The 13,083-nt window shown below is 45.3% G+C and overlaps 1 protein-coding gene across 1 annotated transcript; it reads left to right on the top strand.

The window, feature by feature from the left end:
• Positions 1 to 4,297: 4,297 nt before the first annotated feature.
• Positions 4,298 to 9,704, top strand: Ocm2 (oncomodulin 2). Its single transcript, XM_027413602.2, has 4 exons — positions 4,298 to 4,358; positions 5,427 to 5,559; positions 6,000 to 6,109; positions 9,679 to 9,704. Exons 1-4 carry the CDS (start codon positions 4,298 to 4,300, stop codon positions 9,702 to 9,704), a joined length of 330 nt encoding a protein of 109 aa, XP_027269403.2.
• Positions 9,705 to 13,083: the final 3,379 nt, after the last annotated feature.

Genomic DNA, 13,083 nt, shown 5'->3' with positions numbered 1-13,083 from the left:
CAATGACTTTGTGTGTCTCCTCACTGAGCCCGAATTTTACATTGGCCGGCCAGGGAACTCCAGCATCCATCTGTCTACATCCCTTCTCCCAGCACTGTTTCTAGCAAACAGCCTAAGACCACAAACAGGAACCTTTTTAACAGGTGGCCCCAAATAGACAGGACTTGATGAGTCACTGATAGTTTCCTTAAATTTTGTCACAATGTGCTTCGTCCTTGCACAGCTTGGGTCCCAGATCCCTGACTAGAGGCGACTAGGGAATGAAGAAATGACAGACGCACAGACAGAAAAGCTGGAATTGGATGGTCTGGGCTCTTGGATGGAGAAGTCTCAGCCCCCCAGTAGTTAGCATGTTTATTATAAACTGTTGAATAGGGAGGTGGGACTATTGCATAAAGAGGAGGGCGGGGTTATTACATACAGATAAACAGAGGGAGGCAGGGTTATTACAGATAAACAGAGGGAGGCAGGGTTATTACAGATAAACAGAGGGAGGCAGGGTTATTACAGATAAACAGAGGGAGGCAGGGTTATTACAGATAAACAGAGGGAGGTAGGGTTATTACAGATAAACAGAGGGAGGTAGGGTTATTACAGATAAACAGAGGGAGGTAGGGTTATTACATACAGATAAACAGGGAGGCGGGGTTATTACCTACAGATAAAGAAGGGGGATTACTACAGATAAACAGAGAGAGGCAGGGTTATTACATACAAAGAGAAAGGCAGGGTTATTATATACAGATAAACAGAGGGAGGCGGGGTTATTGTTTACAGCTGAACAAAAAGACAGGTTTAGCCTTCTCTGTAGGGAGCAGTCTTCAGTCCATAAACACCCTGGAGAGAAAACTCTGTGGGACATTTTTTCATGGGAGAAAGGTCTGCAGGACATTTTCTGCACACACTGTCAACATTTGCACTCAGACTGGAGGAAGGCTTTACCATCCCTCTGAGCCTCACCTGGGGAAGGTTTTGTCACTCCCATGGGGCTGAGGCATTGGTCCTTGACATGGCCATAACCCATGTCAAACAATGCACATACACTCAGGACCACATTTGCTCCCCACACTAATGCCCAACTCAGGACCAACAAAGGTAGGCCAAATACTACACCCTCCAAACCAGCCACATGGATGTCCCATTTCTGACTAAGGGGTCTCTCTTCTTTTCTTTGTGTGTATGTGATGTATGTGGAGCCAGAGGCCAACCTTCCATGCGGTTGGTTCTTCAGGTGTTTGTGAGACACAATCCCTCACTGGCTTTGAACTCACAGGGTAGGTAGATTGTCTAGTCAGTGAACCTCAGGGATCCCCCCATCTCTGCTTCCCCAGCACTGAGATTACAAGGGTGCCCCCAGCTTTCTTATGTGGCTTCCGAGGATCACATCAGTTTCTCTCGCTTATAAGAAAACACTCTACCACTGAGCTCTCTTTCAGACCACTCCTCTGGGTTTTAATGAGATAGGTTCTCATTGTATACCCCAGGTTGTACTTCCTAGCTCAGCCTCCTGCTGAGATCACCGGTATGCACCACAGTGTCCAGTCGTTATCTTCATTTTCTGTCAGAAAAATTGCTCACCACGACAGCACATAATGGTAGTCAAATGCTAAAGGAGCCCGTCTGGGCTGCATCTTCAGCAGGGTTTGGTGCTAGGATTAAAGGCAAAACCCAAAAGGGGGCCTGGAGGGATGGCCTAATGGTTAGGAGCACCAGCTACTTTTGCAGAAGACCCAGGTTCAATTCCCAGCACTCACATGGTGGCTTGCAACTGTCTATAACTTCAGTTCCAGGGAATTCAAAGCGCTCTTCTGGCTCATCGATACACACACAGGCAAAACAGCCATATGCATACAATAAAATATTAATATATTATTCAATATGATAAGTATATTGAATCCGGCATTTAAGAAGAAGGAAACATTGAGGAGAGTTTGATGCAACAGGCCTGTAATTCTAACTACTCAGAAGGCTGAGGCAGGAGGGCCTAAGTTCAATAATTCTAGAACTTCAGTTCTATTGCACAATGCATTCAGCTGACTCTACTGTCCTGTATGCACACCTCAAAGAAGTGAGGAGGCTGGGGAGAGGGCTCAGCGGGTGAAGTGCCTGAGGCACAAGCATGATGGCCCACCTATGAGAACAAGAACCTACTTCAAGGAGCTGGGTGTGGCAATACACTTCTAACCCTTCACCCCCAAGCACTGGGGAGGCGGAGCCACAATGATCCCTGGAAGGTGTCGACCAACCAGACTGGCTAAGTCCTTGGGTGCTAGGTTCACTGAGAGACTCTCAAAAAAGAAAGTGGACAGCAACTAAGAAAGATACTGGACATTGACCTCTGTCTGCACACATGTGTGTACACACACAAACATGTTAACACACACACAGTTAAGAAAGTGGAGCTGTAATTCTATCAGTTTGGGAAGCTGAGAGAGGAGGATTGCCAGCCTGCCTGGACAACACAGAAAAATATCATTTCATAAAAGAAAACTGTTGGGGCTGGGAATGGGCTTCAGTTGGTGCAACACCTGCCTAGCAGGCAGGAAGCCCCAGGTTCCATCCCCAGCACTGCCTGGTGGGATACACTAGAATCCCAGCCTCCATTCTGAAGGTTGAGGCAAGAGGGTCAGACGTTCAATGTTATTCTTAGGCACACGTGAGTTTGTGGTCAGCCTGGAATACATGACTGTGCTAAGAAAATTGTAGCTGAGTGTGGTGGCACACTCCTTTTAAATCTAGCACCCAGGAGGCAGAGGCAGGTGGATCTCTGAGTTCAAGCCAGCCTTATCTACAGAGTGAATTCCAGGACAGCCAGAGCTGTTACACAGAGAAACCCTGTCTGGAAAAACAGAAAACAAAAAACAAAAAAAAAATGAAGAAAGAAAGGAAGGAAGGAAGGAAGGAAGGAAGGAAGAAAGAAAGAAAGAAAGAAAGAAAGAAAGAGAAAGAAAGAAAGAAAATTACGTAACCATGGCTTTGGTGACACTGACTTTTGAGGTTTTCCACCCTAGATTGATGTCAGCCTCACACATAAGTACACATACACTGAAGATAGACCTTCCCCAACAACAGCTACTAACATCTGGGGAGTCTTCAGTTCATAGAGAGCCCCCACCCCCGCAGGCCTACAGTATCTTCTCCACACTTCACCAGCTAGCTTTGTTTGCAGAACTGAAACCTTAGTTAAGGTTTGTTGAGTTTTTTTTTCTTTTAATTGGCTGTTCCTATCCACATTTCTATAAATAGAAGAGAGAAAGGGAGTGTGCATGGTTTCATTACTAAGGTAAAGACACTTGAGCTACGCACACTTGATCCTTGAACATGAAATCTAAGAGGTTGTAACCATCACAGTTTCAATCCTATATAAGGTAGTGAAAGACCATCTGGGTTGTTTTTCCCTTGTTCCTACAACTCTTTCCCCACTCTTGATTTTAAATCCAAATTGGTGAGTAGTTGGTGGGCCTACCAGACCCCAAGATTTCCTTCCCTGCATGCACTATGCTAGACTTGTAGATTTTTCTACTCAGAATTCTTTTCTTATAAACCTGGCTGGCATGTCTCTGCTGCATGGGCTAGTCCTTCACAGGGGTCTGCACTATTGCAATTCTCTGGCTGATGCACGGCAAAGCTGTTGTGTTTATAACATGTTTAATTTTTAAATATCTCATAGCTGCCTGTGCTGATTGACTAGGTAAGTATAATGTTTACAAGAAGATTGGCCCTTAAGAAAATAACTTTTAGCCGGGTGGTGGTGGCACACACCTTTAATCCCAGCACTTGGGAGGCAGAGGCAGGCAGATCTCTGTGAGTTCGAGGCCAGCCTGGTCTACAAGAGCGAGTGCCAAAAGCTACACAGAGAAACCCTGTCTCGAAAAATCAGAAAAAGAAAATAACTTTTACTTAGCTTTAGATTATTTAAAGACCTGGCCATGTACCTCAGGCTGCGTTGGAGTCCATTAGGTAGCCAAGGATGCCCTTTAATTCTTGATCCTCCTACCTCCTGAGTGCTGGGATTACAGGTGAGCACACCAAACCCAGCTTGGTCTGGTTTTTTTTTTTCCTTTTTAACATCAATTTTGGAGTGAGTTCAGGAGAAATCACGGAGACAAGAGTGTTGGGGGGTATTTTCTGTATCTGGATTTGACTTGGTATTCTGTTCTATCACTTAAGAGGTGCTTGTCACATTTTAAAATTCTAGAAATACACTCAGTGGCAGAGAATGTGTGTTCTTCCCACATGTCCTTTCTCTCTGCTGCCACTACTCACATCTTGTTTATTCTGTGTGACCAGGTGGAAAATGAGCATCACAGATGTGCTCAGTGCTGACGACATCGCGGCAGCCCTGCAGGAATGCCAAGGTGAAGGGGGACTGGAGGGTCGGGGCATGGTGGTGGCACTTGGAGGGCTGAAGCAGGAGGAAATCAGATTCTAGGGCAGACCGGACTGCCAGCGGCTGCAGCTCAGTTGACAGGGTGCCTGCCTAGCACCCAGTATGAAGGCCTGGGTTCCGTCCCCAGCATCGCAAAGACAGCTGAAGGTGATATATACCCGTATTCTTCACTCTGGGGAGTTGGAGGCAGGAGGATCAGGAGTTCTAGATCATTCCTGGCTACATAGGGAGCTTGAGGCCAGCCAGGACTATGAATCTCTGTTTCAAAAACAGGCAAACAAATAAAAGTACTAATAAAGTTAAAGGGAGACACAAGGCAGGCATGGATTCCCACCTCCATCAAAGCAGTAAAGACGAGAACACTGAAAGAGTTGCAGAATCTGTTAGTGGAACTGCTGTAAGTTAGCCCATAGGAATTCCTAACACCATAGGAATTTCAAGACCTGAGTATGTGGTTATGTTTACTTAAGATTTACTAAACGGAGTGGTGGGAAAAGTCATTGGGGGCCAGGAATGTAGCTCAGTGGTAGAGCACTTGCTTTGCATGCACAAGGCCCTGAGTTCAATTCGAAGAACTGAAAAACAGGAAAAAAAAAAGGAACAAACAAACAAACCAAAATACCTCAGCAGAAAGGATGGGGGCTGCAGCTCAATACTAGGGTCAGCCTGAGTTAGTCAAACAAGAGTAAGTCAGCATACTTATTCTCTCGAGCCTGTTTGAACTCTCTGTTTTCCACCAATCACACCCATGGCACTGTGGACTTGTGTGCAGTTTGTTGCGTGAGGAAAGATAGGGGACGGCACAGAGCAGAGCCAGGAGAAGTGTGCAAAATCAAGTAGAGATGGCAACTGGGGGTGGGGGGACAAGGTGACATCACAGACCACCTAGTCTTGGCTCTCTGAGTCCCGGGAAAGTCAAGTATCCATGTAGCTGAGTAACGATAGGGAAGTAGTTTAATAGCCTACACTTTTGTCACCCAGGCACAAATCCAGAATGTGACCCACTGAGAGTCAGGATAACCTGTCTGTTCCTTAGACCCAGACACTTTCGAACCACAAAAGTTCTTCCAGACATCAGGCCTCTCCAAGATGTCTGCCAGCCAAGTGAAGGATGTCTTCCGGTTCATAGACAATGACCAAAGTGGATACTTGGATGAAGATGAGCTCAAGTAAGCGTGCACTGAGTGATTCAACGTGGATGGATGGGGCAGGGGTGCGCAGAACCCCCTTTGTGCTCAGTACTTTCTCCATGGCCAGCTCTGGCACTGGATATTCATCTGTCTTTCATGAAAGAATGTAAATTGGCCACACTTCTACCCGCATGGGGCACTAAATGTAGCACTGAGGACTAGATACAAAGAATGATTTATTCAAGGGATTTCCTATGGCAAATGAAACTTAACAAAACCCTTAAACATAGACTCCTGGCATTGGTTTCTATGGCAAAGGAGAGCCCAGCCATCTAGGCTTTGACTGATGTTTGTGGCTGTCAGATACATGGACTTGAAAGAGGGGAAGAAGGAGGGAGGGAAGGAGGGAGGGAGGGAGGGATGAGCAAAGAGGACAAGGTCTCTCAGGAACTTGCCACCAGCCTTTTGTGGTGCTGTAGGTTTTTCCTTCAGAAGTTCCAGAGTGATGCTAGAGAGCTGACTGAGTCAGAGACCAAGTCCTTGATGGCTGCAGCGGACAACGATGGAGATGGGAAGATTGGGGCTGATGGTAGGTCTCCTCCTACATGCAGCGTAAGACATATCGGCAGAGGGGGTACCCAAGGGGGCTTCTGGGCTAAACCCCTTTTCTGAGTTCCGGGCAAGCATTCAAGTTGTGCATAATCATGTGGCATCACTGGGGATGTAGCTCATGGGTCCAGCATGTGCTTTGCATGTCTGAATTTGGTCCCCAGCACTGCTTCCCTTCCCCAGCACACACAAATTCTGGGATAGGGATGGGAAGATGGCTCAGTGAGAAGAGGCTCTTGCTGCCAAGTCAGGTGACCCGAGTTCAATCCCTGGTACCTACATGGTGGTAGGAGACAACCAACTTCCAAAAGTTGTCTTCTGACCTCCACACATGTACACATACAATGCTGGAAGACAAGAGCTCACATCTGTAATCCCAGCACTTTAGAGGCTGAGGTAGGATGATTGAGTTTGAGGCCAGCCTGGGCTACATAAGGAGCTCAAGGGTTACAGAGTGAGGCTCTGCTCAGCGTATAGACACACTCACACACACACACACACACACACACACACACACACACACACACACACACTTCTGTGTTACATGATACAACATAACTATGAACTAGTCACTAACTGTGAACTTAGAAAAGAAATGGTTCCCCTGATGAAGCTGATCACTTGGTCTTCCAAACTATTTTGCAAGGTGCTTTAGTCTGGTTTGAAAATAATGCAAGAGATGTCTGCCAGGATTTAAGCAAAGACGGTTTACTGACCACCAGTGAATGTGTTAAACTGAAGATGAGGCTGGGAGGTGGCTCAGTCAATAGGAGGTGGCTCAGTCAATAGTGTTTGCCACACAAATGTTAGGACCTGAGTTTAGATCCCCATCAGCTGTGTTAGAAGCCAGGCATGATGGCATGCATCAGTGACCACAGCACCCAGTGGAGGGGGAAGCATGGAGACAGGCAGATCCCTGGGGACCTACTCACCACCCCCTCTATCCAAATCTCGAGCCTAGGTCTCTATGAGAGACCCTGTCTCAAAAAATAAGGGGAAGAGCAATTGAGGGCAACAATGATGTTAATTTCTCGCCTCTACATGTGCATATGCACACACATGCATGGGCACTCACACACACACACACACACACACACACACACCACTCATATACACACACACACACACACACACACACACACACACACACACACACACCACACACACACACACACACACACACACACACACACACACACACACACACACACACACACCATACACACACACACAACACACACACACACACACACACACACCACACACACACTCACACACACACACACACTCACACACACACACAACACACACACACACACACACACACACACACACACCACTAACAGGGACAATAAAGAACAAATAAGCCAACTACAATGCATGGTGTCATCTATGTGCAGAGTCCTAGATTCAAATGTCATAAGATTGTTTATGCTTGATTTTGTCAAGCCACTTACATTTCTGTTTAGGCGATGACTTAGACGATGGTATAGGGGCATCCTGCTTGTGGCACTAATTAGAGAAACTGAAAATGCTAAAGTACATTTGTTTGTCTGTTTGGGACAGGGTTTCATGTACAGCCCTGGCTGGCCTTGAAATTCTTCATTTGCAGCTGGAGCAGACTTTGAATTCCTGATTCTTCTGCTGATACCGCTCTGGTTCTATGATTTGCAGGCAATGTCACATATCCAACCTTAGATCCTTAACTGAAAGATATTATTATAATTCACCACATGAGTTCATTTAGCCACCACTGCCTGGCTAAATTCACGAAGTTTTTATAAGTCCTAGATAAAACAGCTCAGACAAAGGAAGCTTGATGTATTCAAATATAACCATGAAGCCCAGTTTGGTGGCACATGTGTGTAATACCAGCATTTGACTAGCTGTGGAGTTTGAAGCCAGGTTACATTATGAATTCCAGGCTAACCATGGTTATAGAAGTAAGATCCTTTCTCAGATTTAAAATGCTAATTTACAAAAAGCCACAACCCTGAAAGATTCTACAGAGATAGAAGTTGAACCAGCCAATAAAAAGCAAGTCTCCATTTTCAATTCCACTGCACCAGCCACAGTTTATTAGTTTGAGAGATGCTAGATAGGTAAGAATGCTTTGTGTAGACATGAGGACCTGCGATTGAACCCCAACACCCATGTAAAAAGCTAGGCCTGGCTACAAACAAACTTGTAACTCCAGTGCTGTCTGAAGTGGAGATAGGGGAATAATTTTGGCTTGCTGTCTTTGAGTCCAGCTCCAGGTTCAGTGAGAGACCCCGTCTCAAGGGAATAAGGTGGAGCGTGATAGAGCAGGACACCCGGCATCCACATGCACATACACATGCATGCACACACCATTCTTTCACACACAAAAGACTATCAGATCTTAAGTATCTTTCTTTCAGTAATATAAACGTTGGAGGAAAGCTAAGGTTAGGGCTCAGTGGAGGAAAATCTGTTTAAAGGTCTACCCGGTTGAATCATATAGCCACAAAACCGTGAAGGAAAACCTCTCGTGTTTATCTGAAATGAACCAAACAACACACTGCATGTTTACAGTGAACAATTATACCAAATTCCTTCATTGCTGGAGAAAGATGACTAAGTTGAGGTTTAACCCAAAGGGCTGTAGATATGAAGATATTTGTTAAATGCGACTTGCATGGGGCTGGGAGATGGCTCAGCAGGTCTAAAGCATCTGCCATGCAAGTGTAGGGACTAAAGCTCAAATTCTGGGAACTCAAATGTAAATACTTGGAGATCCAGGTGGCTCACCTGCAACCTCAGGCCTCACTTGAGAAGTGAAGACAGGGGATCCTTGGATCCTTGGCAAGCTAGAGTAGATGGATCAGTGAGTTCTAGGTTCAGGTGAGAGACCCTATGTCAATACATAAGGTGGAGAGCAACTGAGGAAGACTCCTGATGTCAACTGTTGGCTTCCACCCATGTATACACATGTACACTGGTACACAGGCACACACACACACACACACACACACACACACACACACACACACACACACACACACACACACGCACATACACATCCCACACACTTGCACATATATGTGTACATGTATACACATAGCCTATGCAGAGAAAACAGTGCATGTTGTTGCACAGGCTTGCAATCCCACACCTGGGATGTGGAGGCAGGAGGGGAACAAGGCAGGAGTTCAAGATCATCCTTGGCTATGTAGAAAGTTTGATACCAGTAGTCTATATTAGAACATCTCAAAAAATTACGGCCAGAAAGCTAGGCATTTGGCAAATACCTGCAATACCAGCACTTCGGGGACTGAGGCAGGAGGATAATCAATTTGAGACCAACTGGAGCTTAGGGGAAACCCTACCTAAAAAGTAATGCAGAAGGCTGGATGGGATGCTGCAAACTCCCCTCATGCTCACTGATGCTCAATGTCTTCCAGGCGTGTGCTGAGTGGGGCCATGCTTCTCGGAGAATTTATTTCATCTTTTTCCCTCTCTTCAGAATTCTCTGGGGAACAGCACACCTGCAAAACACTGAGTCTGCTCTTTCCTCTTCCATTCTAGAATTCCAGGAAATGGTGCATTCTTAAAGTCCAAGTCTATGGAAGAAGGAGTGGAAGGGGAATTCTGCCAGAAGGTCTCCAAAGCCCTGGGACCAGGAGACTCCCCAACCTATCTGGAACTAATTTCCTGAGTCCCCCTGAAGCACTTCTGCAATGTGCTCCTTATTTGAAGAAATGCAATGATCTGTGGCTCTTCTTTCTTTGGTGGTGGTGGGTAGGTCCTGATGAGTTCTGTAAGTTCCCCCTGGCAGGCAATGCCTTAAAAAATCATCCAATAAAATCATTTCTCATCATTGGCTGATGTATGGGTGTATTAGTTACTTGTCTCCATGCTATGACAAAATGTCTGACAAAAGCAACGTAAGGAAAGAAGGAAAGGTTACTGTGGCTCACAGTTGGAAGTCACAGTCCATCATGGTGGCCGGAGAATGAGGCGGCTGGTCACATCACATCTTTGGTGGGGAAGCAAAGAGAAATGCATGCTGGTGCTCGGCTCACTTTCACCTTTGTCTTTGGTTCAGGACCCCAGCCCAGGGAATGGGGCCACCCCATTTATGGTGGATCTTCCCACTTCAATTAACCTAAATCTAGATAATTCCTCACAGACTTGCCCAGAGCTTTGTTACCATGGTGATTTGAAGTCCTGCCAAGCCGACAATGCTAATCTTGTTTTATTTTGCAATAGGATTTAAAAATGTAGCCTTGGCTAGTCTGGAGCTCCCTATGAGAGACCATGCTGGCTTTACCCTCATAAAGATCCACCTTCCTCTACGTCCTCAGAGGTGGAAGGGATTAAAGATATGCACCGCCATATCCAGCTTCAACAAGTGGTTTTGCTCTTGGTTTTTCTTCAGCAAGGTAGTGGGACCAAAGCAAGCAGAGACCAAGGGTTTGTCCAAAGATCTCAAATGCCCTCAAAAACTGAGTAAGCCATATTGGCATTGTACATGAGGAGACAGGAGAACTGTTTTTGTTTGTTTGTTTTTTTGTTTGTTTGTTTGTTTGAATCTGGTTTTAAAACATGTAAGTGTTGCAAATAAGTATTACTGCCCTGCTGGGAATTTTATTCTCAGCACTCTAGCTAACTCTGAAATTAATATTTTCAGAGAGATTTTAGCCAGCATAAAATCAACCTTACATGAGCCAGACACAGTGGTGTACATCTGTAATCCCAGTGTTCAGGAGATGGAGGCAATAGGATCAGGCATTCAAGACTAGTGTTGGCTATGTATGGTGCTTGAGACCAACTAGGGCTATGCCTTTTCTCAGCCAGAAAAGACACTTGCCACCAAGCCTGATGACCTGAGTTTGACCTCTAGGAAACAAACATTGGAAGGAGAGAGATTTACTCCTGAGAGTTATCCTCTGACCTCTGCAATCATGCTGTGGCACAGTGCCCAGTCCCGCCAATAAAAAAAATGTTAAAGCACATTTGCTTTCCGCTCTGGTGGGTATGAGATTGCTATAAGCGAGATTTAAATACAACCAAGCATTGGGAGGCAGAGCAGCTGAACTGGGGTGTAAAGCTTGGGGTGCTTGCTATGATAGCTCAACACAACAGACTCATTTTGAAGCTGTTTTGGCTTTCCTCCCCCCCCATCTGAAAAACTAAGTGTCTTGTTCTTTTTTTTTTTCTTGCTTGCTTATAAAATAAGGCTGCAACAGTGGCTTTAATTTGAACTACTTTTTTAAATCTAACTACAATCTTGGCTTGTAGTTTGGTGAGTAGTTTGGGATTTAATCGGTGTGACATCAAAGCCAGCTTTGTGAATGGTTTAACAGTTAAGACTCAGAATTACTGAGCCTGGTGTGCACTGTGGCAATCCCAGAATTTGGAAGGTGGGGCTGGAGAGATGGCTCAGCGGTTAAGAGCACTGGCTGCTCTTCCAGATGACTGGGTTCAATTCCCAGCACCCACATGGCAGCTCACAACTGTCTGTAGCTCCAGTTTCAGGGGTCCTGAAACATCTCATGGCAAAACAATAATACACATAAAATTCAAAACAAAACAGAACTTCGTAGGTGAAAACAAGAGGATCAAGAATTCAAGGCCATTCTTGACTACATGGTGATTTGGAGGCCAGGCTGTGCTATTCGAGACCCTGTTTTGCTTATTTAAAGCAACAACAACAAAATCTTTTTTGAGACAGGGTCTCACAATGTAGCATAGGCTAGCCTATAGTTTCCACATTCCAAATGCAAGATGATTGGCCTGTGCCATCATGCCTAGCTAACCTATAGGTTTTCAAAGTAGTTCTTTCTGTATCAAAATGAAAATGAGGCGAGCATGAGACATACTTGCGATTTGCTTATTTACAAAGCTCTGTGTAGCAACTACAGTTCAGTGTTGTGTAAATGAGTGCTCACGAATCCAATTTCAAGCAAAAACCTATCCCGTATCTCCTCTGCAACTGTTAGGGTATGGGATTACTTCACAAACACATAAGAAGACTGATGAAATCGGAATCGACAGGATAGTTTCCACTTGACCTGCTAATTTATTCACCAAGACGACTATAGATTTACATGTTTTCACTTGGTTCAAAAGAATCAGCTTTATTTTGTCAGTTGTAGGGTAGATTTTTTTTAAAGGATTTATTTATTTACTTTTTATGTATATGTGTACTACATTCGTGCTGGTACCCATGGAGGCCAGAAGAGGGCATCAGATCCCCCTGGAGCTGGAGTTACAGGCGGTTATGAGTTGCCTGATGGGGGTGCTTGGAACTGAACCCAGGGCCTCTGTAAAAGCAAGTGCCTTCTCTCCAATTCTATGGTAAGGTAGATTTTTGACATTTTTGCCTTTATTAGCCCATTGCTTACAACTAATATAAATAGAGGTGCCTTTTGATCCTGCTACCTTCTCCTTATCAGTGCTGGATTACAGGCATGCACCACCACACCCAGTTTATGTGGTGCTGAAGGGCAGAAGTGACTTCAACACGTTGTTCTGTGTATAGATGTATAAAATAACAGATGAAAATGGGGCAAACTTCAAGACACATGCATATGCCCTGCTAAACGCTTCTTCACACTTCAAAAATACTGTATCCACGGCGCACACCTTTTAATGCCAGCACTCGGGAGGAAGAGGCAAGAGGATCACTGAGTTCGAGGTCAGTCTCGTCTACACAACAAGTTCCAGGCCAAGCTCGGCTACATAGTGAAACGCTGTCTTAAATAAACAAACAAACAAAAAAACCCATCCATTGTTACATTTCTCTTGAAATTCATGGTCTTCGCCTTTAACCATGACAGGTATTCAAGAGCCAATAAAATAAGACGCACCACAGCCCGTGGAATACGCGGGAAACGGGTCTACCCGGACTTGCCAGAGATGGACAGGGCGCTGCAGGTTCTGCTTCTGGGTCAGTAGCGACGTCTTCCGGGCCGACGGGAGGGAGGC

This window comes from Cricetulus griseus, chromosome 4 (assembly GCF_003668045.3).
Source record: "Cricetulus griseus strain 17A/GY chromosome 4, alternate assembly CriGri-PICRH-1.0, whole genome shotgun sequence".
In the NCBI taxonomy this organism is placed as follows: domain Eukaryota; kingdom Metazoa; phylum Chordata; class Mammalia; order Rodentia; family Cricetidae; genus Cricetulus; species Cricetulus griseus.
This window is presented reverse-complemented; position numbering and strand designations above follow the sequence as displayed.